At 45.0% G+C, this 27,689-nt stretch overlaps 1 protein-coding gene across 1 annotated transcript in view; it reads left to right on the top strand.

The window, feature by feature from the left end:
* CEP290 (centrosomal protein 290) overlaps positions 1-27,689 on the top strand; it is a 338,046-nt gene that overhangs the window by 40,918 nt on the left and 269,439 nt on the right. The window contains exons 7-13 of the mRNA XM_077471382.1: positions 701-754; positions 1,795-1,944; positions 2,119-2,301; positions 2,555-2,644; positions 2,729-2,851; positions 2,955-3,078; positions 10,404-10,567. Coding sequence (XP_077327508.1) covers positions 701-754; positions 1,795-1,944; positions 2,119-2,301; positions 2,555-2,644; positions 2,729-2,851; positions 2,955-3,078; positions 10,404-10,567 — 888 coding nt within the window. The remainder of the gene's footprint in view (positions 1-700; positions 755-1,794; positions 1,945-2,118; positions 2,302-2,554; positions 2,645-2,728; positions 2,852-2,954; positions 3,079-10,403; positions 10,568-27,689) is intronic.

Genomic DNA, 27,689 nt, shown 5'->3' on the forward strand with positions numbered 1-27,689 from the left:
ACTGTAGCAGATCAATTAGGCTTACAAGAGGTAGAGAGTTATGGGTGGACAGATAGTAGGCATGGCTGTAGTACAAATTCTGCAGGCTCGGAAAAGTGTTAGGTCGGCCATAGACAGAGCAATTTTCATTCCTGCAACCACTGGTCAGTGTTTATGGGGGAATCCCTCCCTCAGAGCCATTGTGTTCTGGGGGGGGTTTGGTGGTCAATCAACTTGGGTACATTCAGCCTGCCCATACATGGTTTGCATTTTGGCCAGTTCCTGCTGAACCTGCTGAGATACTAATATTCTCCTGATACTATGAGACTATATAGTACAGCAGGGGTTGGTAGATTCCAAGTGTGTGCATCACTTTATATATCCTTTTTTACAGGTAGAACAGTTACTGTATATCTCTTTCAGCTGTTTGGGTGGTCCATATGCTGTTTTAGAAGGCAGAAATTTTAGCAGAATAGGCAGTGATTTTTTTTTTTTGTATGTAACTGGGTGGCTAATTTGTAAAAAGAAAAATAAATAAGACGATTGCTATAGCCGTTAATATGCTCTCTTTTTTTATGATTTACAATAAGGGGCTTTATAACTACAAGTGTTTGGAGAAAAAATATTCTCATAGTAATCAGGTACTGTTTCTATGTTGTCCTAAACATTTCTTCTTCTTTTTTTTTTTTTCATTACTGTACATTTACGTACATGTTTTCAGCTGGCTCTTCGAAATGAAGAAACCGATAATGAAAACAGCAAATTAAGAAGAGAGGTTGGTACCTGATGATAAAGTTGAACTTCATTTGACTTTTTTTTTTATAATACAGGGCAATACAAGCAGACATTGAGGGTTATTTACTAAAGGAAACTCCACTTTGCACTGCAAGTGCACTTGAAATTAAAGTCGCTGTAGATCTGAGGGGGAAATGCAAGGAAAAAAAAAGCATTTTAGCTTGTACATGATTGGATGATAAAATCAGCAGAGCCTCCCTTCATTTCAGTTCTACCCCTTAGATTTAGAGCGACTGCACTTCCAAGTGCACTTGCAGTGCAAAGTGAATTTGCCTTTTGTAAATAACCCCCATTGTGATACAGAGGACTGGAATGATAAAATAATGATATACAAAGCTTTTTTAATACATTTTATATGATGTCTTATTCATAAGAAGTTTATTCTGATTTATTAATTTGCTGATTGACCTGTATTACACATAAGGTTCTTTTAGTTATAGAACAAGCAGTTTAAATGGAATTTTTAGAACAAAAAGCTGAAACTGGTATCCACTGAGTATTCAGCAAAATGTCTGAATTGTGTCTGTAAGAAGATATTTTAGAAACTGCAGTATCTGTAGAAATGCTATGTTTATGCACAATGAAGGCACCACTACAGTGGTTCTTTTAAAGCATATTTCAGTGCAAAAGGAAAAGGTTAGTAACCAATGCCATTTAGAAATGAACCTCTCTGCCCGTTTGGTTATTGTGAAATTTATCAGGATATTGATATTAGTGTTTTAATATAATGAACCACTATTTGACTATTAGATTTAAACTTAGACCATTTTTTTTTTTTTTTTGTAACTATTGTACTTGATTTTTTTCTTTTTTTTCTTTTGTATTCTTTTTTTACTTTGTCTAACTATAAATATGTTACTTTCATTTTCACAATACTTAATTTTTGGAGAAAAAACTACATAAGAAGAAGGTGATGTATTGGGCAGTTGTGTCAAGTGCTAGCACTAAGTCTGGTAGCAAATTAGATTAGGAATAAATTTTTTTAATGTTTGACAATGACCCATGAATTCTGCTGAACAGAATGAACAGCTACGACAAGATGTTATAGACTGCCAGAGACAGATTGACTCCCAGAGGGAATCCCTTATGTCCCGTGGAGAGGGGCAAGACTACAAAACTGTCATCTCAAAGAAGAACATGGAGCTGGTACAATACCTTAATGAGATACAGGTGAGCCAACCTTGGTCTTCTGTTACCACATTTACTATCCCTTCCCTCTACATCAAGAATTGTACTAACATTTTAGACCATTCAGTGGTCCAGAGTATTAAACCGGACAAGAAATCATATTAGGTATCATATTTAGTTATGTTATTTGAATAGTACTTGTCTTTCACACATCAGAGCTTGACCGAGGCCAATGAAAGACTTGAAAGCCAAAACGAAGAAATGACAAAACACATGGAAGAATCTGTACATGAAATGGAGAAAATGACTGATGAATACAGCAAAATGAAACTCATGGTACAACATACTGACAGTGCTATGGACCAGCTCAGGAAAGAGAAGGAGCAATACAGACTCCAGGTCAGTCACAATACATGTTTTCATAAGTAAAATGTATGGATTAGTGCCCGGTTTTATAGGTCCCCAACCAGCCATTGGGTTCATATACCCGGGCTGCTAGCAGCGATACACTGTAAAATGAAAATAACGGGTAGCTGGTTTGTTGCAACTTTTATTTTTTTCATCTGTAGGGGCGAATGTATGGTTATCCTTGGGTGGTTTATTTTACATGTATATTTATACTCGCTATATGGCATCTGTTACACTTCTGCAGGTTATAGAGCTAACAGAACAGCTGAGGGCAAAGAACGAGGAAGATGATCCAGTTATGATAGCAGTTAATACAAAAGTAGAAGAATGGAAAGTAAGATATCTGTTAATTTGGAGAACAAAACAATATGATCAGGTATGTTTTCCCATTAGAATATTAACAAAATCTTTATTTTAGAGAATATTGGCATCTAAAGATGAAGAAATTATTGTGTATCAACAAATGGTTCACAACTTGAGGGAAAAATTGAAGGTTGCTCAAATGGATGCAGACAAGAGCAGTGTTCTTGCTCTCCAACAGGTACCTTTAAAAATACTTAAACTGGCTAGAAAAAAACAAACAAACAGGTATTTACATCCACTGGTTTTTATTTCTTCATTGTATTATTTTGCTTGTATAATAGGGTGTGCAGGAGCGGGATAACCAAATTAAGATGCTTACTGATCAGTTAGAGCAGTATACAAAGGAGATGGAATCTCATTCCCTACACACTGAAAATCTGAAGCAACAATTAAAGATAAATAAAGGTAAGTTTTAAAATGTTTACCTTTTCATAACTTTTATAATCATTATTCAGACTTTGAGACTGCATTACGCTCTAGCTTGTTTGCTATGCCCCTGTGCCAGGGTTCTATTTTTTAGCCCTTTCTTAAGTCTGTGGCAACAAAACCTGTGCGTATGGCTTACAGGCTCTCCTACCATGGCAGGAAAGGATGTATTCCTGGATGACACTGTTCAAATACCTCCTGGTAAAATGCATTTAAATTGATTTTCATTATTTGTCTGGGATAGCTAAATCATAAGCACACCATATAAAATGCATAATGTTTAAGCAGTCCAACACCCCCAATGATCTTTTGCCACCTGGCACATGAGACACCATAGAGTATATAATTGCGGTCTTTATTCCCCATCATGGGAACACAGGGCATCTTTATATCCATTACGATAGGGTAATGCTACCGCCTTCATATAATTAGACTGGCAAAATAAGACAGTAACCCTCTCCCAGGCCTAACCCCTCCCAGCAAGGCACAGCCTTAGTTTTTTGCTAGTGCCTTAGGTGGTGGTCATGTATGTACAGTCTTTGCATAGCTAGATATTTTTTCACACTAGGATTTCTCAAACGTTCCCATTGGAAACCGGGAACTGGCTCTTTCCATATCTATTATTTACAGCCCTTGGGCCTAGAGGAATGGTACCCAGGACTCGCAATAGACATGTGAGGATGGCCTGTAATGTTGCTGTTTGGTATTGGACCCTGCACAAAAAGACCCTGTTCAATTTTCTGTTGCCCGGTGGATTGGCAGAGTGCTATACAGGTCCACATGGTGGGGGTGGGTGGTCATTCAGTAGCTCTCTCATTTGGTTGTTTTAGCTGCACGCAAGATCCTTTGGTTTAAGTGTTTGTCAGTTGAGCTGCCTTGTAAAGAAGCAGGTTGAATGTCTAAATTTTCATGAGGAAATTTTGTTTGGCCCTGCCTTGTACAATAACTTCCAAAGAAACTAACTGGGGGGGGAAAGTACCCTGTTACTGCTCAAAACAAAGCAAAGAATTCATTATGTCTGTCCCAGGCCTAAGCTTAAGCCCAGCAACCAATTCTGCAAGAAGCTGTAGACTTCAAAACCCATTAAGTCAGGGAACAAGTCCTTCCAATAAAGGGGCACCCCCCCATGTGGTTGGAGGGACAATTGCCAGCACCCGTGAATGTTTAGACTAAGGAGATTGCAGGCAAATGGGTCTGCTGTATGCTGACTACAAGCTGAGCTTACTAAGCTTTCCTTGTCCACACTTCCTGCTCTCAAATGTTAGTTTGAATCTCTAAAAAGAGCAATCTTTTTTTTTTTTTTTTTAGGCTGCTCACACAGGCAGCGATCGCTCTAGTTCCAGTTTGAAGTTGCTATTTTAACCTCTTCATGATGCCCAAGTTCCATTTTGGAACTCAAAGGCCTCAACAAGTTTCTTTGTTTGCAAAAGGTCAGAAAAAAATCTGTCCTGACTGTGGTCACCTGCCTCCAGCAGGGGGATTTTACTGCCTACACCAGTGTTTCCTCCAGTTTGCAGTGGAGAACAAACCTTTTCAGTTTGTCCTCCACTGCAAACTGGACATTGCACAGAGCAGGTAATTATAAGATGTTTATTATTTAACTCTGGGGGATCCAACCTTTTGACCTTCCTGGGCCACATTGGAAGATGAGAAAGTGCCTTGGGCCACACATAAAATGCACTTACAACAAAGATAGCTGATGAGCAGTTCCTTCTGTGGCTTTCAGCAGGTTGGTGTGTTGCCCATGGCCACACCTATTTGAGGCTCTCTACACAGCCTCTGATTACCTACTGTGATCGCTACTGGACGCAGACAAAGTGGATGAACTGTCATTATAGTAAACGGGGCCAGCAGCCACACCTACCTGCTAGGAACTGTCCCTACAATTTGCACCAACCCCAGTCGCTGTTGTGGATGTAGTCTACAGTTGTGCTCATAAGTTTACATACCTGTGCAGAATTTATGATTTCTTGGCCATTTTTCAGAGGATATGAATGATAACACAAAAAATTTCTTTCACTCTTGGTTAGTGTTTGGCTGAAGCCATTAATTATCAATTAACTGTGTTTACTCTTTTCAAATCATAATGGCAACAGAAATGACCCTGATCAAAAGTTTACATACCCTGGTGAATTTGGCCTGGTAACATGCTCACAAGTTGACACAAAAGGGTTTGAATGGCTATTAACCACTAGCCAACCAGCCGCCGCAGTTATACTATGGCAGGCTTGGTTTGCTAAATCGTTGTAGCTGTACGTCGCTCTTTTAAGATGACGCAGTAGGCACGCACATTGCCATGTGTCCTCGGAGCCGATGTTTGTGCCCATCGATCACTCGTGACAGAGCACAAATCCTGGTTCTCTCAGGGGAAAGGAGACAGATTGCATGTTCACCCCCCTACAGTTAGAACACACCTAGGGAACACGGTTAACCCTTGATCGCCTCTAGTGTTAACCCCTTCCCTGCCAGTGTCTTTTATACAGTAATCAATGGCTATTTTTAGCTCTAAACACTGTATAAACACCAATAGTACCAAAATAGTGTCAAAAGTGCCTGATCTGTCCACCGCAATGTTGCAACAACAAAATAGATTATAGTTCTCCCAAGAGGACCGCTTCTAGGACACAGTGGTTGATTCAAAGAGTCTTATTAAATTGAAAAAAGCACACAACAAATTAATGAAAAAAGAGACTATTAGTTTACCTCCACAGGTAGTTTCAAAATAGGACAACATTGTCATATATTAAAATGTCGCAGTCCTGATAAAATCAGTCCTAATAAAAATCCTAGCTCGCTGCCGTTACTAGTGGAAAAAAATAAATAAATATATATAATATATTATATTAAAAAAAAAAACTATCCCCTATTTTGTAGACACTATAACTTTTGTGCAAACCAATATGCACGTATTGCAATATTTATTTATTTATTACCAAAATTATGTTGAATTCATATCGGCCTAAACTGAGGAAATTATTTTATTTATTTTTTTAAATTGGGGATAGTTGTTATAGCAAAAACTACAAAATATTGTCGCGCTTTTTTTTTTTGATCGCCCAAAAAATAAAAAACGCAGAGGTGATCAAATACCACCAGAAGAAAGCTCTATTTGTGGGGAAAAAGGATATACATTTTACATCATGGGGAAAGCAAAAGAATTGTCAATGGATCTGCAGAAAAAGGTAGTTGAACTGTATAAAACAGGAAAGGGATATGAAAAGATATCCAAGGGATTGAGAATGCCAATCAGCAGTGTTAAAACTCTAATCAAGAAGTGGAAAATGAGGGGTTCTGTTGAAATCAAACAGGTAAGGTAGACCAACTAACATTTCAGCCACAACTGCCAGTAAAATTGTTTGGGATGCACTGAAAAACCCCCAAATAACAGAACTCTCTGAAAACATGTGGTGTGGCTGTTTCAAGATGCACAATAAGGAGGCACTTGAAGAAAGATGGGCTGCATGGTCGAGTTGCCAGAGGAAAGCCATTACTACGCAAATGCTACAAAGTAGCCCTCTTACAATATGCCAAGCGGAGACAAGCCCTCAGACCTTCTGCCACAAAATCATTTAGAGTAATGAGACCAAAATTTAGCTTTTTGGCCACAACCATGAACGCTACAATTAGAGAGGAGTCAACAAGGCCTATGGTGAAAAGTATGGAGGTGGATCGCTGATGTTTTGGGGATGTGTGAGCTACAAAGGCACAGGAAATTTGGTCAAAATTGTTGGCAAGATGAATGCACAAATGCTTAAAGATCCAACTGATAAAAATTGGAATTTCTGTTAAAATCCTCTTTTTCTTTGGCAGGCACGGTTACTTAGCCTGCAGTTGTGGCGATAGGCATCTGCCAGTCCCTAAGGGACCAGTTTAGACAGGCCCTTAAAGAGGTCTCTGCACAACAGGCCCGCGATTTGACCGAACTACCAAAGGCGATATGGTTTTCCATAGACGCCATGAAAGATTCTATTCACTATTCAGTAGGCGTCCCGACTTGCGCTTTTGCCAGTACACATGCGTAGGACACTGGTTAAAAAATTGGTCAGCCGAAGCACCTTGCAAAAGGCTTCTGACTAGTTTCCCTTTCCATGGGGATCGCCTATTTGGGGAGGATTTGGAAAAATACATCCAAACGATTTCTAGTGGGAAGTACTCTTTTGCCAGTCAAAAGAAAGTATAAACGTCCTTCATTTAAACAGCCTCTTTTCCCTGTGCCAGGGGCATCTGCCTACTAGGCCTCCACTGTCAGACTCTAGAGGAAAGACTCAGGGTAAGGCCCAGAAGACCTAGGGCCGGAAATCTGCACAGCAGAATACAGAGTGGTTGTAAGACTTCTGCAATACTCAGAAGTCTGGCAAGAGGAAATTCAGGACAGATGGGTCATCTCCACGGTGAGATATATCATAGGAAGAATACTTGCCTTTTTATAATTAGGGGTAGAGATGAAGTTGGCCTTGAGTACTATTAAAGGCCAAGTCTTAGCTTTATCGGTCTTATTTCAAAGACCGCTTGCTACACATTCTTTAGTCTGGGGTTTTATGCAAGAGGCGATGCTGATTAATCCACTAGATCACCTTTGAACCCTTGGGACTTGAACTTAGTTTTGTCAGTGTTACAAAAACAGCAATTTGAACCGATACAGCATATTCCCTTAGTCCTACTGACAAGGAAGCTGGTGTTCTTGATTGCTATATCCGCAACAAGGAGGGTGTCGGAATTGCCTGCTCTTTCTTGTAAAGAGCCATACTTGATTATTCATGAGAACAGAGTGGTGTTACGCACTCGTCCAGATTTATTGACAAAAGTGGTCTCAAGTTTTCACCTGAACCAAGATATTGTCCTGCCATAGTTTTTTCCAAAACCATGTTCTAGGGAAGAAAAGTCACTACGTTGTCTTGATGTATTTAAACACGACTGCTCAGATTTAAAAGACTGATGTCTTATTTATTCTGCCAGAGGGTCCTAAGAAAGGATAGGCAGCGTTGAAATCCACTGTCGCTAAGTGGATTCAGCAAGTTATAACTCAGGCTTATGAGTTAAGGGATACGATTCCCCATTTTCAAGTCAAAGCGCACGCTCTACCAGGTCGGTTAGTGCTTCTTGGGCAGTGCGTCGTCCTGCCCCCATGGCTCAGATCTGTAAGGCCGCAACTTGGTCTTTGGTACATACATTCACAAAACTTTATCAGGTGGATGTAAGGAAGCATTAAGTTAATAACTATGGCTTTGTGTCCCATGATGTACGATAAAGACAATAGGATTTTTATAACTGCTTACCTGTAAAAATCAGTTTCTTGGAGTACATCATGGGACACAGGTCCCTCCCCTCTTTTTAGGGTTTAGAAATATTGCTTTGCTACAAAAATGTAGGTACTTCTGGAAGGGGGGGGGGGTGTTATAGAGGGAGTGAGTGTCCTGTATTGGGTATACCAGTGTCAATCACCTGAAGGTGCCTATATACCCATTAAGTTAATAACTGGCTCTGTGTCCCACAATGTACTCCAAGAAAAGGATTTTACAGGTAAACTCTTATAAAAATCCTATTTTATTTCTACAGTGTTTCTTAGTGCAAGTGCCATATTGCATACAAGCACTGGATACTCTGAGCCTTAAACATTATCCTTGTCTATGGTAAGCCAAGCAATGTAAACTTGACCTTATCAAATTTATGGTAGAAAATTATATTAAGGGCCTTTGTCAGCTGGCTTTTGGTTGCTTCAACAGGTGTTTTGTTCCTATTGAAGTCTATAGGAATGCAAAGCATTCTTAAAGCATGACAGGAGGCCATCTGAAAGTCATATGCACCTGTCAATGCATTTGGAATGATGTTAGAAGCATTTCAAAGTGAGGCAGTTGATGCAAACCCAAAGATTGTCTACACAGGCCATTAGTAAGTGCTCACATTTGGGTGAGACTGGGTGGGGCTGCTCATTTTAACTAGAAATTTTGCTGCTTTGCTAATTTTTAAAACATATAATTCCAATCAGGTAGGTATAGCTTTCAGTGAGTGCTAAGGACCAAATCACGTTGACTTGTTCTAAAATGTATTGAAAATGCATGTACATTTTAATTAATTTTTAGTCACATTTTACTGCGTGCTGACATCCGTTGCCATACATTTTGACGTCTGTTTACATGCATGCATAGCGTTATGGTTTGAGACGGACATATTGGAAATTGTTTTTCACATGTCCTTCCGTTGATCTGTCTTTTACAGCTGTGCTAAAATGCAGATGGATGCACTTTTGTGTTGGTCCTTATAGATAGGCATGCAGCTGCATGTCACAATACTAATGGTTCAGCCTCCTTGTTTTCTCGAGCATTAAGCCAAGGGGAACCTATTATGAAGCTTAAGATTTAGAGTCATTTAGAAAATATACTAGAAACCGAGAGGATTGAGCTGTTACGGCAGCCAGATGCAATAAACGTCAGTGTGCAAGTAAGAGCCTCTTAGCACAAACTGAGTGTCCCCTGTTTATAAAAGCAAGGGTTGACAGGAAGGAATATTTAAAGTAGCTGTAAAGACTGAACGTTTTTTACCTTCATGCATTCTGTGCATAAAGGTGAAAAACTTTGTGTGCAACTCCCCCTCAGGCCCCCCCCCCCCCCTAATATTTACCTCCAAAGACATGCAGGTAGGTTAATTGGCTTCTGTCCAAAATTGGCCCTAGTATATGAATGGGGACCTTGGATTGTAAGCTCCTTGAGGGTAGGGACCGATGTGAGTGTGCGATGTACAGGAATAGGCACAATTGTAGACACTCGCTCAGGTTGAACTGGGTGGACTGGTGTCTTTATTCAACCTTATTAACAATGTAATACCTAAGCCTGATCTCGATCCATTTATGTGCACTAGACCCTAGGCTCTCTTGGGTCTCTACCTCCTGATTGACAGCAGAAGGAGCCAATGGCTCCTGCTGCTGAACCTCAGCCAGTGAGGCAGAGCAGGGGGCGGGGCTGAGCCATGCTCTGTGCATCTTATGGACATAGAGAGACAGCTCCGGAGTGAGCATGCATGAGTGCCCCCACAGAAAGCAGCTTGCTAAGGGGGCACTCGGCAAAGTGGAGGGGGCCCAGGGCGCTGGAAGAGGAATATTGGGGCTGCTCTGTGCAAAACCACTGCACAGAACAGGTAAGTATGACATTTTTGTTTCTGTTTATTATTTTTTTTAAAGTAATCTTTTCCTTTTTAAAATCACTCATTTATTATGAAATATTTAATTCCTCTGCCTAACAATAGCGATTTTCTAGAAAAAAATAATATATATATTTTTTTTATTGTTAAAGTAGCTCTTTTCATTTTAGGAGATCCTCAGCATTATCAGTCTGGGGAGTTTCAAGCAAAACTGCAGCTCATGGATCAAAAACGTAGAGAAGCAGAACGTGTTGCAGAATTGGCGGAAAATGATGCCCGGCAAAAAGACAAAGATCTGGTTGATGCCCTGAACCGGCTGAGGGACTATGAAGCGGTATAACATTTTAAGCATTCTCTTTTTTTTCTCTTAAAGTGTTTTGGCAATGAATGAACAGTAGCCAATAATAAAGGCAGGCTTTGCAAACAATTATTGGCTACTGTTCATTCATTGCATTTGATGAATCTAAGCTTCTTTATTTATTACATGTGTTGCACACAAGAACTTTCAAGGCAGATGGGGTTCTGTGCATGTGAAACACATGTATTTGTGTATTTTATTTCCATTCATCTTGTGCAAAACATTTTTGTCAAAATGTAGAATAGTGACTGCTTTTAAATGAGCAGAAATGTAAACATTAGAAATAACTAAAGCACAGATCTCATTATGCAATTTATGTGTAGTTTTAAATTGATTTAAAGATGTTGTAACCTTAAGGGGGAAAAAAAGAACCTGTTTCTTTAAACACTTACCCATGGGGCAGTTAAAGTCCGTTCCTAACCAGACCAATTGTCAGCTTTCAGTGATTTTGCATTTTGAATGACAATTACTCGGTGTCAGAAATCATGAAATCAAGCCGAGACAGAAGTACCGTTAAATCATACTTGTTTAACAATAAAAGTAAAAAGAACAAACTTAGCCAAAACATAGTCAAAGTTCAGTAATCAGAACAGATAGTCAGCCAAAACAGAAGTCAGGGATCAGTGTAGTGGAACAGCAAGCAGGATCTGGAGCCAGAAGGGATGTCGGCAAAGCAAGTCCTGAACAGGATCGCAGGAGATAGTTTCTCTGATGTTGACCAAGGTGAAGGCAGAGCTCCTCTGGACTGGACAGCTTAAGTAGGCAGGACTGACTAGCAGGATATCATCAACAGCTAAGTAACTGTGAAGAGATAGGAGCAGGCAATTAGCCAACAGCTGAGTGGCCAGCTCAGAGAAGGAAGGGCTGAGCCCAGCCCTGACACTCAGTCATGCAAGTGTACCTGTATGTAAGTTTTGTCCTTCTTTTCACACAAATAGCTTTCTTTTGGTGGTATTTAATCACCTCTGTTTTTTTTTTGCTTTTGTTTTTTTGGTTTTTTTTGCGCTATAAATGAAAAAAAAATCTCTGTGTAAAAAAAAATAAAAAATAAATAAAAAAGCATTTCTCTTATATTCACCAACCGACACATCTCCTCTCTTAGCCATTGGGTTGTTATGCCCATTACTAGGAGAATACTAGGCATTAGTTGTAATACAACACTCAGAACTCTTTAGTTCCACCCAGGATGCGGTCCCTTGGGCAACAGCCCTCCAGCCTGCCATGCAGTCATCAGTTTTATTTTGCCTAGTGAAGGAGAAGGACCTAGGATCCCTGTGGGCCCATTGGTCCGTGCTTTTTTTTCTACAGAAGCGTGACTTTTTACGCAAGATGATTGATCCTGTGATCTACTATCAACAGCCGGCTGGGTGACAGGCTGGATACTCTTATCCTTGTAGTATCCCCAGTCCGGCCATCGAGCGTGTGCAGGCCGCAACTACGCGCTAGGCAGGTCACGACAAAACCTCAGCTCCAGAGGTGGTCGGTGAGCTTTTATGCTCCGGAGCATTCATATGACCGGGCTACTGATATCTGAATCATAGTATGCCGGGCCAGCAGCCACCCTGTACTGATCAGTGAGTGGGTCTGTTTTGGAATGTCTCCCAGCTCTTCAGGACTGGTAAGTACAGCTCTTCCTGCTTCGGCGGGATTGAGCAGCTGGGCATTCCCTGGGAGGTTGATTAGGGGGTTCCTCTCCTCCCTCTCTTCTCTCCATGTCCCTATTCCCCCCCCCCCCCGTGGGGGATGCTGCATGGCTGGGCTGCTGAGCACTGTGTGTACCTGAGCCAGAGGTCCTCCGGGGGGCTCTGACCTTGGATTTGGGGCTGCGCTGGGTGTCTGTGTCCCCTGGGTGTCTGTGGTCTCTCCGGTGAGGTGTCTGGAGGCTCTGCATGTGCTGTCGCCATAGCACTGTTCTCCCACCATTATCTCTGTTCATTCACTGTGTGCAGTTGCTTGTTGGCCATTTTCTGTGTTTCTCAGTGGAAAGCATGGTCAAGGGCCATTTTCCCAAAGTTCGGTGGCCATTTTCCCTGTGATTGGCCCTTATACAGGGCAGCCGGTGGCCATTTTATTGTAGCCCAGTGGGGTTTTTATGCTCAGCGCTTGTCCCTGTTGCTCAGAACAGCACATTTTTTTTTGCTCTGGACACCTCGGAGCTGATACTGGACACCAGCACCTGTAACAGAACTGTGCAGCACTCGGTCGGGGTGGTGAGTCCTGAGGTGGGGGCCCCTCAGTCTGCAGCAGCTAGGAGGGTGGGATTGTCCACCTGTCCTAAGTCTCCAAGGGTGGCAGACAGGGTGGGTCAGCATGGCTTTAGAAACTAGTGTTTGTTCCCCAGAACTGCAACTGCAATTGCAACTGGCTTGTCTGCAAACAGCGCAGTGCCTTTGGACGCTTTGTTGGAGGTCCTTGAAATGTTCGTTGCTAAGGTGGAGGCGGTGTGCTGGCACAAAGGTGGTAAAAAGTGGCCCCTGCCCCCTCCCATCCTCCAGCCAGAGCTCTGACTCAGACTTGGGCCCCGCAGCGACTGGCGGCCCCTGCTCTGATGTGTCAGATGACGCTGACCAGGACCGATCGGACAGTGAGGATGATTCCCCATCCGCACAAGACAAAGCGCTAGTTGGAGCACTTTTCACAGCTGTGCATGGTACCCTAAAAATTCAGGATACAGCAGGATCCTCTGCTGAAGTAACGGTCTCTTTCGGGTCCCGTAAGCCAGCCCGTACACCTAAGGTGTTTCTGTATCTGACTTATTTTGATAAGTTCATATACAAGGAATGGGGAAGCCCGCAGTGGGCCTTCTCAGTCCCCAAAAGAATGGCGATGTGATAACCCTTTGAGGAAAGCCTTCTTAAAAAAAAAAATGGTTGGCTCCTCCGGTAGTGGACCCCCCAGTATCCAGGTTAAATAAAGTAACCACGATCCCGGTAGAGGGGACTCCTGCATTTAAGGGCCCTACCGACAGGAAGGCAGAGGCAGTGGCACGTTCCTTGTTTATGGTTGTGGGGTCAGCAATACGACCAGTACTGGCCACAGCGCTAGTATCGCAGACATTTACCGAATGTGCAAAACGTTTGCACCATGAATTGGAGAAGCAGCAGGCTACTCCTGTCTGCATGGAATTAGCAGACCAGTTAGTGCACGGCCTTAAGTATGTTTGTTACGTGGCCCTGGAAACGCTTCCTTTGCTCTCCAGGGCTTCAGTGTCGGCAGTGGTGCTGCGGCGCCTGATTTGGCTAAAATGCTGGTCTGCAGACCAGGCATCTAAAAAAGCCTTGACGGATCTACCCTTCCTTGGGGAGCGGCTATTTGGAGCCTTGCTGGATGACATTATTAAGAATGTCACAGGTGGGAAGAGCACCTTCCTCCACGGGCCAAGAAGAGTAAGGGGCCACGGCGCAGGCAAGGGTCCTCATTTCCGCTCAAAAGAGACTTTTTCGTCTGCCTGGGACTTCGGCTAAACGCTCCCAGTCCGACAGGGCGACTACTGAGGGACAGAAGCGACCCTGGACTCGCAAGCCTAACAAGCGAGCGAGCAAAAATGCTTTCGCATGAAGGTTTGTCCCCTGCCCGTCACTCGGGTGGGGGATAGCCTTTGAGAGTTTGCAGCCCATGGGCCTCTCGGCTATCCGACCAATGGGTCTGCGAACTGATTTAATCGGGCTACAAGATAGAGTTCCTCTCTTGGCCACCAAACAGATTCTCCCCCTCCAGCATACCCTTACTCCTGGCTCGCCAGAAGGCCCTTTTGGGGGCAGTAAGGGACCTGCTAAGCCGCGGGGTGATGGTGCCTATTTTGGAAACAGGTTTCAGGGGTTCTACTCCAATCTGTTGTCCCAAAAAAGGAAGGGTTACGTCCAATCTTGGACCTAAAAGCCCTCATTTGCTTTGAAAAAGTACAGAGGTTCAGAATGGAATTAGTTTTCTCGGTTGTCACTGCACTCCATCAGGGGGACTCCCTTTCGTCCTTGGACATCCAGGACGCATACCTGCACATACCCATATGCCTCAGGCATCAGAGGTTTCTGCAATTTGCAGTAGGGGAAGCCCACTACCAGTTTGTGGCTCTCCCCTTTGGCTTGGCTTCAGCACCCCGAGTCTTTACCAGGGTATTTGCCCCTATTTCTGGCATTGTTGCGACAGCGCTGGATCACAATCTTGGGTTACCTAGACGATCTCCTCCGTAGAGCAGCTTCCGCCTCAGAATTGAAGGAGGATGTGGCGATCACCATGCAAACCCTGCAGGGATTTGGGTGGCTGTGGAACCTAAAGAAGTCAGTGCTTGTGCCGACTCAGCGCCTGTAGTACCTTGGCTTACTGCTGGACTCCGTGGAAGTGAGAATGTTTCTCCCTTCAGACAAACTGCAGAGTCTCAGAGCCGCGGTGAAGTTGTTGATGAACCACAGGTGGTCGTCGCTGCGCATCTGCTTGCAAGTCCTGGGCCTCATGGTGGCCTCCAAGGCGGTACCATACACCCAGTTTCACAGCAGAGTCTTGCAGAAGGGGATATTGACAAAATGGGACAAATCTCTGTTATGCCTGGATCGGGAGATTCGGGTGAGCCAGTCAGTCAGGGACTTCATTCCGGGAAGTCGTTCCTACTTCTGCATTGGATAGTGATCACAACGGACGCCAGCTTGACTGGCTGGGGTGGAGTACTGGGAGTACAGTCAACCCTGGGTCTCTGGTCAGGGGAGGAATCCAAGTTGCCGATCATTGTACTCAAGCTCCGAGCGATTAGGCTATGCCTCTCCACATGGTTGATGAGACTAAGAGGGTGTCCGATCAGGATCCAGTGAGACAATGCCACGGCAGTGGCATATGTCAACCATCAAGGAGGAACAAGGAGCTCTTCTGCAGCACGGGAGGTCGCTTACATCCTTCGGTGGGCAGAGTGACATGTACTGGCCCTGTCGGCCATTTACATCCGGGAGTAGAAAACTGGCAGGCGGACTATCTAAGTCGCCAGATGCTGGACCCAGGAGACTTGTCATTGCATCTGGAGGTGTTCAGGCTTCTGTGCCTGCAGTGGGGGAAAACCAGACGTGGATCTCCTGGCCTCCCGGCTCAATCGGAAGGTGCCGAGGTTCGTATCCAGGACAAGAGATCCTTGGGTGGACCCACCAGATGCGTTGGTGGCTCCATGGGCTCAGTACCAACTGATCTACGCCTTTCCTCCACTAAAACTGTTAATACATCTGCTCCGCAGAGTGGAGGCCAAGAGGATTCCAGTGATACTGATTGCCCCAGATTGGCCTCGGTGTCTCTGATATGCCGACCTAGTACGCCGGGTTGCAGACGCTCCCTGGCGGCTACCGATGTGAGAAGACCTTCTGTCTCAAGGTCTGATTTACCATCGCTGGTTTTAACGGCATGGCTGTTGAGAGGCAGGTGCTAAGGAACTGAGGCCTGTCTGACTCAGTGATTTCAACTATGTTGAGGACACAGAAATATTCTTCTCGGAAGCTATACCATCGTACATGGAAGGCCTATATCTCCATGTGTGAGGAGATGGGGTGGTGTCTGCGCACCTATTCTGTTTTTCCGGGATCTTGCTGTTCCTACAGTGAGTAGTAGACCATTAAGGGACAGATATCAGTCTTTGCTGTCTTTTTTCCAATGACCCCTGGCATTTCACTCTCTAGTGAGCACCTTTGTACAAGGGGTCCGGCATGTAGTCCCTCCAGTGCGTCCACCCTTGCCCCCGTGGGATCTGAACCTGGTATTATCGGCGCTTTAGAAACCGCCGTTTGAGAACATCAGGGAAATTCCCCTGTCGACTTTCTCATAAAGTGGTCTTCTTAGTGGCCATTACATCGGCCAGGAGGGTTTCGGAACTGGCGGCCTTGTCTTGCAAGTTGCCCTATCTTGTTATCCACAAGGAGAAGGTGTTGTTATGTTCGCAACCTTCTTTTCTACCGAAGGTCGTTTCAGCTTTTCACATCAATGAAGACATTGTGTTACCATCTCTGTGTCCTAAACCGACACATCCTAAGGAGATGGCCCTCCATTCCCTGGACGTGGTCTGGGCTCTAAGGGTATATCTGTCTGCCACGGCTCCCTTTCGGAAGTCAGACTCTCTGTTCGTTTCGGTAGCTGGTCCAAAAAAAGGCATGGCGGTCTCGTCGGCCACCATTTCCAGGTGGATCAGACAGATTGTGGTCCAGGCTCACACCTTGAAGGGACAAGTGCCATCCTTTCCTGTCATGGCCCATTCCACCAGGGCAATTGGGACCTCTTGGGCTTTCCGACATCAAGCGTCAGTCGCTTAAGTGTGTAAGGCAGCGACTTGGTCGTACGTTCACACCTTTTACAAAGTTCTACAAAGTGGATGTAAGAGCATCATCTGATGCCTGCTTTGGCCGCAAAGTTTTGCAGGTGGCCGTGTAATGCTGCAATTTTACATTCTTTCTACTGTTAAGAAAAAGTTACCTTTTGAATATTAATGCACCTTGCTGCATTTTGTTGACCACAAGTTATGATGCAGTTAGTTCAGATGGTGACTCCCCTGTTAGCGAGCACCGCTGGTTGTGGGTGAAGTTATGTTGCTGTTCCCACCCCTCGTTATGACACTGGGGACGTCCCCACGGTCAAGATTACTGGAGCTGTGTCCGTCAATGAATGAAGGAAAAAAAGATTTTTGTACTCGCCGTAAACATCCTTTTCTCTGAAGTTCATTGACGGACACAGCACCCTCCCCTCCTATTGGTTTACGTTATACTGCTTGTTGACGTACTGAGCTGCAGGAAGCAGGCTGAGGGGTTATTACCAGAGGGACTGCCCCCTGGGCGGAACTGTACAGTTCTGTTGTTTTTCACATGTATTACATGTTCTGTCTAGTCCTCTCTTGAAGGTGGCGTAATAACCCTATGGTCAAGATTACTGGAGCTGTGTCCATCAATGAACTTCAGAGAAAAGGATTTTACAGTTAGTACAAAATCCTATTTTTGCAATCGCAGAAATTGCTAATCCAATCCCTTATGGACTTGGTTCATTCTGGATATAAGTTGCCTCCTGCAAGTTTCTGCTCAAACTGAAGAGGCCCAAGGTTTAGCTGAGCTATCTAGGGCCCTATTTACTTTGCGGTGATTTTATCCATCAGGCGTCTTGCCTTGCTCTCATGTTGATACATATGCGAGTTACCATGCAAGAAGCTCTTGGCTGGATTTCCATTTTATGAAGAGGTTGTAACCTTCTCCTTAGATGTCTGGGGCAACAGCCTCCAGGTAGTCTCGACGGCTTACACCGTCAGGGGCAAAGGATAAGCCTCATAACCAGACACAGGGCTACAAAAAGTCCTGGAGTCAGAAGTCCACAAAACAGAGTCCCAAGGTTTCCTTGTGAAGGGGCACCCCCGCTCGATCGAGTGGGGGGAAGACTGCGGTGGTTTTCATAAACTTGGCAAGGTGAAATCAAAGACAAGTGGGTCCCCTCTGTAGTAGTCCTAGGCTACAAATTACAGTTCCAAGAGTTTTCACCATCAGGTTTTCTAAGATAAAACATTCCATTCATTCCAGTTTCCTGGAAAGTAGTAACAACGGATGCCAGCCTATGGGGCTGGGGAGCAGTTCTAGAAGAGACCACGGTTCAAGGGAAGCGGTCAGAGTCCGAGAAGACCTTGCCCATCAATATCCTAGAGATTCGGGCAGTACGTTTTGCTCTAATAGCCTGGACGTCCAGGTTGCGGAATGCTCCTGTCAGGATACAATCCGACAATGCCACAGCAATGGCCTATATCTATCACCAAGTAGGCACCAGAAGCCATGCTGCCCAAAGGAAGGTGGACCATATTCTGTCTAGTGCAGAGAAACATGTTCCTTGCCTATCTGCAGTTTACATTCCAGGAGTGGAAAATTGTCAGGCAGATTTTCTGAGCCATCAACAGTTGTTGCCGGGAGAATGGTCTCTACATTCCGGATGTCTTTTTGGCCACATGCCAAAGATGGGGTATGCCGGACGTAGCTCTATTGGCGTCCAGGTTCAACCAGAAGTTGGACAACTTTGTGGCGAAAAAAAGTCAAAAAGAAAAAAGGGGTGCACCAGCCTTGCGCATTATCCTTTTGGATATGTGTTTATTGTAAACATAAAAAAAAAACCCTCACAAACAGTTGTATAAATTCTTGCAGTATGAATAGTCATCAAGTAGCAGCATCTAGTAACAGATGAACGGAACTCTCCAGAGGTCACAGAGGAGCTCAAACTACTCACTACCAGCTGATGCATTTCGAAGGGACCATCCCTTCTTACTCAGAGCTCAGTAGTGGGTACTCCCTCAGCAGTCCCCCGTATTAATACCCAAACACACTTATGTAGTCACATGTGTATGCACATATGCACCTGTACTCAATCAATCGAGCGAAGGCCTAGGCCACTCCCACTCAACCCAGTGGTAAAACTCCCACTGACAGTGGCATCACTAAGCCTATATTTAATACGCTATTGAGCATCACAAAGTACAAAAACTGCGACAAAACAATCACTGTAGGCTACCAGCTGCAAGAACATTAGTACTGCTGTAAAAGTGCTCAATCGGGCGAAAATGTTAGGGCTCTTTGCGCTCTTTAAGGTGACCGATAGACAATCTTACCGCGCACCAGACAGCCCCATCACAGTTGTCGGCACGCCCGCATAATAAACAGCGTTCCTGATACATTACAATGCCTGGAACGCACACCGCCATATTTGCGTTCTGGGGAAGGGGCGAGTCTGGCGTCACTTCTTTGCGATGTTCGGCGCTCATCGATGACATAGGCACCAGAAGATAGTCGCCGCCATATTATTGTAGACCAGACCACAGAGGCCAAACCAGAAGGAAACCCAATTACACCAGTCCAAGGAAAATTAGTTAAACAATAAATAATTAATAAAAAACGTATAAAATGTACTAAACCATAACGCCCAAGTAGCTGTACAGTGGACTACCACATAAGAAAGGAAAAATACGAGAATAAATAAATAACATTATAACCAAGATGTAATAGTTGGAAACAAATCTAAATCAAGCTTCATGGCACCATAGAAATATAGAACTGGCACCATGCATATATAACATGTGCATACAAATGTCATCAGTAAGCGGTGACTAGGGATGAGCTTCGTGTTCGAGTCGAGCATACGTTCGACTCGAACATCGGCTGTTCGTCCATTCGGCGAAGTCCGAACATTTTGGTCCGTTTGCTCCAAATTCGCGTGGCGCTTACGGCCCACAATGCACTGCGATGGCGCAGTGCATTGCTGGCTCATGATTGGCCAAGCATGCACTGTGACCCCGCATGCTTGGCCAATCGCAGCGCCAGCAGCGAGGAGAGCCATGATTGGCCACAGGCAGGATGCCTGTGGCCAATCATAGCTCAGGCTGTGTAGTGCACACCCCACATTATATAAGGCCGCCAGCGCGGCGGCCTTGTGTAGTGTGTTGGCGTCTGAAACAGTGGGTGTTCTGTGTACCTTCAACACAGTACACAGCGATCGTTTTCGGACGATTTTCGATCTTGCTGTTGTGTAGTGGTTGTTGTCTGCGTGCCCTGACCGCAGTATACACCGCTATATTCACCTCACCTATATAGCTAGTGATCTATCTTTTATAATAGAGCTTGCAGTCAGTAGTGTTAGGAGCTTGTGCGTGCTGTCTGCGTGCTCTGTACCCAGTACATACCGCTATATCCACCTACATAGCTGTTGTCTATTTGAGCCCACTTGCCATCTGCAGGAGTTATTGGAAGTTGTGTGTGCCTCCAGCACAGCACAGTATACATCTGTATATACCCCTTTATCTCTGGTGTTCTATAATAAAGGCATCTGCAGGAGTTAGTGGGTGTTGTGTGCCTCTAGCACAATATACACTACCCAACTGCTTTTTTACCCAACTCCCTTCAGGCCATTATCATGTCTGGAAGGCCAGCAAGGAGAGGCAGACAGGCGCGAGCCGATAAAAGAGGGCAAGCAGGCTCTGTGTCTAGAGACAACAGTGCTGGTCGTGGACGCGGTGCATTGTCATCAGCACGTGGCCATGGGACACGCTTGTCCTTCTTTTCGACAGCTGGACATGTTGAGCCGCAACATGCCAACGACTTGGTAGAGTGGATGACCAAGCCCTCTTCATCCTCCTCATCCTCTCTCACCCAGTCTCGGGGTACTAGCAAAGCAGCTGCCAACGCATCGTCTTCCCTCCTCTCAATGTCATCATCAGTGACTCCTTCCCTAGACCCACCACGTCCTCCTGAGGAGTCTCCTGAACTCTTTGAGCACAGTGTTGGGTACATGCTCCAGGAGGATGCCCAGTGTTTTGTGGGCTCTGATGATGACACTCAGCTAGAGGAAGGCAGTAGCGTGAGCGCAGAGAGAGGGGATGCTCAAGAAGGACAGCAATCTGGCAGTCATGTTCCACAAGCTGCAGCATACTGCCAGGTTTGCTACAGCGATGAAGAGGGAGGGGATGATGAGGGCACTGACTCCACGTGGGTGCCTGGAAGGAGAGAGGAGGAGGAGGAGGAGGAGGAGGAGGAGGCACATGTCCAACGAGGCAGGATGCCCTCCGGGGGCCAGCTTAGGGGCAGCACACCGACTGAATCACACCGCAGAGCTCCGCCTGTGCAGGGCGCTGCCTCTGTGCGTTATTCTAAAAGTTCTTTGGTGTGGGCCTTTTTTGAGACGAGTGCATCAGATCGCACCGCTGCTATTTGCAACATATGTCTCAAGCGTATCTCGCGTGGCCAAAACATCAGCCGCTTGGGCACCACATGCTTGACCAGACATATGTCGACCTGCCATGCAGCTCGTTGGCAAGCGTACCTCAAAGACCCACACCAAAGAACAAAGCGGACCTCTCCTTGCTCCTCATCAGCTGGCATCTCCCACCCCACTAGACCTTCAGTCCTCTCTGAAACCTGCTCTGAGAGGAATGAAGGTGTAGAATTAGGTGTGTCACAGCCAAGTGCTTCCGGGAACTCTGCTAGCGGTACACCCACGTCCGATTAAAGCAGGCAAATGTCCCTGCCCCAGCTGCTGGACCGGCGAAAGAAGTTCACTCCCAGCCATCCACATGCCCAGCGGTTGAATGCTAGCTTGGCTAAATTGCTAGCACTTCAACTGCTGCCTTTTCAGTTGGTAGACTCGGCCCCCTTCCGTGAGTTTGTACAATGTGCGGTTCCTCAGTGGCAGGTCCCCAAACGCCACTTTTTCTCACGGAAGGCAATTCCGGCTCTCTACCGGCATGTGGAAGGCAATGTCCTTGCCTCGCTGGACAGGGCGGTCAGCGGTAAGGTGCATATTACCGCTGACTCATGGTCCAGCAGGCATTGACAGGGACGTTACCTGTCTTTCACGGCCCATTGGGTCACTCTTCTGGCAGCTGGGAAGGATGCAGGAGAAGGTGCAGTAGTGTTGGAGGTTGTTCCGCCACCACGCCTCCAAAATGCTACTATTGGTTGTGACACACCTCTCTCCTCCACCCCCTCCTCTTCTTCTTCCTCCATGGCCTCTTCCAGTGCTCTGTCCTCAGAACCAGCGGTGCTTCGTAGGCGTTCCAGGGGCTATGCAAGTACGCAGGCAAAATGATGCCATGCCGTGCTTGCGCTGGTTTTGGGGGACAGGAGCCACACCGGGGCGGATGTTTTGTCAGCTCTGCAGGGGCAGGCCGAGAGGTGGTTGACGCCACGCCAGCTTAAGCCAGGAATGGTGGTTTGTGACAATGGCACCAACCTCCTCTCCGCCCTCCGACAGGGACAACTGACCCATGTGCCCTGTGTAGCTCACGTCCTTAACCTGGTGGTGCAGCGGTTCTTGGGCAGGTACCCCGGCTTACAGGATGTCCTGAAGCAGGCCAGGAAAGTCTGTGTGCATTTCCGCCGATCATTTAATGCCTGTGCTCGGCTGGCTGAGCTCCAAAAGGAGTTGAACCTGCCCAAGAACCGCCTTATATGTGACATGCCCACCAGATGGAACTCAACGTTGGCCATGCTGCAGCGGCTGCACACGCAGCAGAGGGCCATCAATAAGTACCTGTGCGACTACGGCACCAGGACAGGGTCAGGGGAGCTCGGTTTTTTCTCACCACGCCAGTGGGGCATGTTCAGGGATGCATGCACTGTCCTGTCACCGTTTGAGGAGGCCACAAGGATGGTAAGCAGTGACAGTGCATGCATCAGTGACACTGTACCTCTTGTCCACCTCTTGGAGCATACGCTGCGTGGAATAATGGACAGGGCACTTGAGGCAGAACAGAGGCAGGAAGAGGAGGACTTCCTTGCCTCTCAAAGCCCCCTTTATCCAGACAGTGTTCCTGCTGTGCCACCCATCACACAGGAAGAGGATGAGGAGGAGGAAGAGGAGGAGGAGGAGGATGATTGTGTCAGCATGGAGGTGGAGGCTGGCACTCAGCATCAGCAGCAGCAGCAGCAGTCTTGTAGGGATGATTTACAGTCCCAAGAAACACGTGGACTTGTACGTGGCTGGGAGGAGGTAGCTGCGCATCATGTTGTCCTTAGTGACCCAGAGGACTCCGGACCAAATGCCTCAGCTAACCTACGCTGCATGGCCTCCCTGATCCTGCAAAGCCTGCGGAAGGATCCTTGTATTCTTCGGATCAAGGAGAGGGACCATTACTGGCTGGCAACTCTCCTTGATCCATGGTACAAGGGTAAGGTTGCCGACCTTATCTTGCCATCGCAGAGGGAGCAGAGGATGAGACATATCCAGGAGGCCTTGCAGAAAGGTCTGTGCAACGCGTTCCCAGAGACTGGGAGGTTACAAACTCCTGGTCCTGGACAACGTGTTGCTGAGGCATTGGTCAGAAGGAGCGGTGGAGAAGGTGGCCGTCTGACTGATGCTTTCAGACAATTTTTTAGTCCGCAGCCCCAAGGTATGATCGGTTCCAGCACCCATCGCCAGCGTCTGATTTACATGGTGCAGGAATACCTAGGGGCAAGGTCAGACTTGGACACCTTTCCCACCGAAAATCCTCGGGCTTACTGGGTCTTGAGGATGAATCACTAGCCAGAGCTTGCACAGTATGCAATTGAGCTACTGGCCTGTCCTGCATCCAGCGTTCTTTCGGAACGCACCTTCAGTGCTGCTGGTGGCTTTGTTACCGATCACAGGGTGCGCCTGTCCACCGAATCAGTTGATCTACTGACCTTTATCAAGATGAATCAGTCTTGGATCACCCACAGCTACCAAGCACCTTAAGCTGATGTAACCGAATATTTTTTTTTTGAAATATCACATCCCTTCAAGACTGCCTATGCTGATGCTGAGTGACTGTCCTGTTATGTTGATTGTCTATCCTCTTCCTCCTCCGCTGATATGTTGGAAGAACATTTCTGGTTCTGGGTGATGCCATCAGCCCAATTTTTCTGCCCGTTTAACAGGGGCGTTTAAGTACAATTTTTGATGCAATGCTTTGCAGCAGGACTAATTCCTGCAATAAAACTAGAGTATATTGGAGAGGTTGCAGTGTGGTGGCACCAGCACCAGTGCCTAAGGCCAAATTTTTCTGCCCCTGTTTAACAGGGACATGCAATTACAATTCTTGATATAATATTTCACAGGAGGGCCCCTTCCTGTGCCCGCCCAGAGTAACGGTGAGGACTTATAGTGTTGTGGCACCAGCACCACAACCACCAAAGGTCAATTTTTCTACCACTGTTCAACAATGGCATGTAATTACAATTCTTGATATAATCGTTCACAGCAGGGCGCTCCAGCGCCCACCAAGAGTCACTTTGAGGGCTTACAATGTTGTGGCAAAACCAACACCTTGTTCCGCCATTTCTGCAGACCATATAGGGCAGGCCCCTACTTTCAAACATCCAACTTACAAACATCTCCTACTTGCAAACGGAAGGAGACAACAGCAAGTGAGATGAAAAAAGATGGACGACAAAACAAATTATACAGGGGTGATAACCCTTCCCTATGTTTTCCAAAAAGCTTAAAAATAGTTTTTTTGACTGGAGCTACACTTTAAAAATGTACCAGTTGAAAATTACAAACAGATTCAACTTAACACAACAAACCTACACAGTCCCTGTCTTGTTTGCACCGCCTGTATACTGCTGTTCTGAGTATATAGGGCCTGGGGGCCACACGCATTTCCTTTTTTTAATATGCGTACAAGACCCAAATAGGCTGGTAATGGGCAGGGAGGGCTACCCATGCCATTTTTCTCAATGATTTTCAACCATATTGCAGGAACCAGATATAACATTAAAACCGCAAGCAGTTTTAAATGGTGTTATTTCCGTTTAATGTCATTTTGTGCAGGGACTGTTCTAAACATGGGAAACACGTGGCACTTCACAGGCATACTACAGACACCCCCCAGGCACCATATTTAAAGGAATATTTTTTTTTTTCACTTTAATCGTCATTAAAATCAGTGCTCCTGCCAAAACGGCCATTTTTAAAAACATTTTAGGCATTGACCCATGTCCCCTGGAGCAGGAGCCAGGTCCCCAAACCCTTTTTAGGACAGTATCTTGCATATTAGCCGTTAAAATTAGCACTTTTAATTTCGAACGTTCGAGTCCCATAGACTTCAATGGGGTTCTAACGTTCGTACGAATTTGGGGTCCGTTCGAAAGTTCTGGTGCGAACCGAACCCGGGGGATGTTCGGCTCATCCCTAGCGGTGACAAAAATGAGAAGTAAAAAATTACATTAAAAAGAGGGATAACAATTAATCTCTGCATAAGTGCCTCAATAGGACACTCAGTTAAAGGGAATGCTGAAGGGGCTAAACCATGCTGCATTAAGCAATAATAATTAAAATAGAATAAAGTAAAATAAAATCAATCCCTTACGGGTGTAGTATGCTTAACATTATATATATATATATATATATATATATATATATATATATATATATATATATATATATATATATAGAGAGAGAGATATAAAATGTAAAAAAAACATATACATGTACATCTACTCAGTACATGCAGCATATGGCTGTAGAATTTGACAAAATATCAGATCGCAAAAAAAGTAAAACATTACTCCATAGAGTTGGACATACATGGTATCACAATAGCAACAGCAATAGAAATGAATCAATAGGTGTAATATAATTATATAAAAAAAAAAGCATAAAATCCACTAAAATGCATATAAATCTAAAAATACAAATGAGAATGAAAAATATATATAAAGAGGTGTACGTGTATATACACAGACATAAACGCATGAAAAATTATATATAATAAATCATGATGCATATCTATGTATATACAAGACAACAGATTTGCATAAGGGAAAACAGTTCATGTGTAGTGACTACAATCCTGAGCACGCTCATGTGATTTTGTGAATCCCAGGATCTTCGTTCAACCCCCCGGGAGTCAAACTCCCGAGGGTGAAGATCCAAAAAGCTTCACGTTTACAGAGCCTCTGATGTCTCCTACCCCTGTCAAGATCACTCCCTATAGAGTCAATTCCAAAAACCCTCATGCCCACTGGGTCATCCTGGTGGGCCTCCTGAAAGTGGCGAGGGACTGGGTATTTCACCGGTGTGTTGGTGATATCACATTTGTGTTCACCAATGCGTGCTCTCATGGGGCGAGATTTCCGGCCCACATAGGGACGCCCACATGGGCAAATGATGCCATATACCACATGATCCGTTCCACAATTAATGAACTGCTTCAGCTGATGAACTTTACCATCCTTACTGACCACTGTCTTCTTCCTGTGCCACATGTACTTTCCTGTACCATAGTCATTGACACTACATCTGTAGCTACCTTTCTGGTCAAAGATAGTGGACCACGCATTTGAGGGTCCACTAAAGGATTTCTTTACCATGCTAGGGGCTATCAGGCTTCTTAGGTCGCAATGTTTCCTGTACACAATATTTGGTCTATCCAGGAGGCATTTACTCAGCAAAATGTAGTGCTTGAGTATATCCCAGTTCTTTTTCAAAATACTCTGTATTTTAAACGCTTTGTTTGTATATTGGGTAGAAAAACAAGCCTGAATAGTGTCAGAGTTGGCAGTGGGGGCAGATCGTTGGACATATTTAAAAGACTCCTCATACTGCTTGACAAACTTATTAAAAGCAATCTCTATTAAGCTGGGATCATAGCCTTGTTCTGGGAATTTCTTACGGAGGGTAAGTAGTAAGTAGTTGATCTTCTTATTGCATGTGCGCTTTAATTGTGGAGGACCAGGTTCGCTCCATATGGGTTATTGTTCCAAACGAAGTGTTCTTCCTAATAGCCCATTAAGATGTTAGCGTAACTAGGAGCGAACCTGGCCCCCATAGCCATGCCCTTAACTTGCAAATAGTGCTCTCCAAGGAAAGAAAAGTGATTGTGCCTAAGAGAGAATTCAACACAGTCTAACTAAAATTTAACCTGCACAGAATTTAGTTTATTTTCTTTGGACAGATAATAATTAATTGCCTTTAGGCCATGAGTGTGGTCAATCGATGTGTAAAGGGACGCTACATCCAAAGAGAACCATCTGTACTCGGGTTGACATTCATAATGGGATATAATCTCTAGAAAATGGCTAGAGTCTCTAACAAGTGATGGGAGGCCAGTCACTATACCTTGCAAGGCCACTACTTGGTCGTCAGTACATACATTCACGAGATTCTATCAAATGGATATAAGATGGCAGGAGGACACCGCCTTCAGGCGCAGTGTGCTGCAGGCAGCATTATAAGTCCTCATGCCTGGCAGCGGCTATTTGTTTTGTCTCCCTCCCCTCAGGTAGTATTGCTTTGGGACATACCATATAGTTATTACTATGGGGCTCTGTGTCCCGTGATGTAAGATAAAGAAAATAGGATTTTTATAACAGCTTACGTGTAAAATCCTTTTCTTGGAGTACATCACGGGACACAGAGGTCCCTCCCCTCTTATTGGGATATGTTTATATATTGCTTTGCTACACAAACTGTGATACTCCCGGTATGGGAGAGGTTATATAGGGAGGGGCACTTCCTGTTTCCTTTTTGGTTATACTAGTGTCCATTCACCTAAAGGTGGCCTATAACCCATATAGTTATTACTATGGTGCTCTGTGTATCGTGATGTACTCCAAGAAAAGGATTTTACAGGTAAGCTGTTATAAAAAATTCTGCAAATTAG

Source organism: Lithobates pipiens, unplaced genomic scaffold (assembly GCF_037356315.1).
Source record: "Lithobates pipiens isolate NorthernLeopardFrog02 unplaced genomic scaffold, aLitPip1_a1.2 Scaffold_8, whole genome shotgun sequence".
Lineage (NCBI taxonomy): Eukaryota > Metazoa > Chordata > Amphibia > Anura > Ranidae > Lithobates > Lithobates pipiens.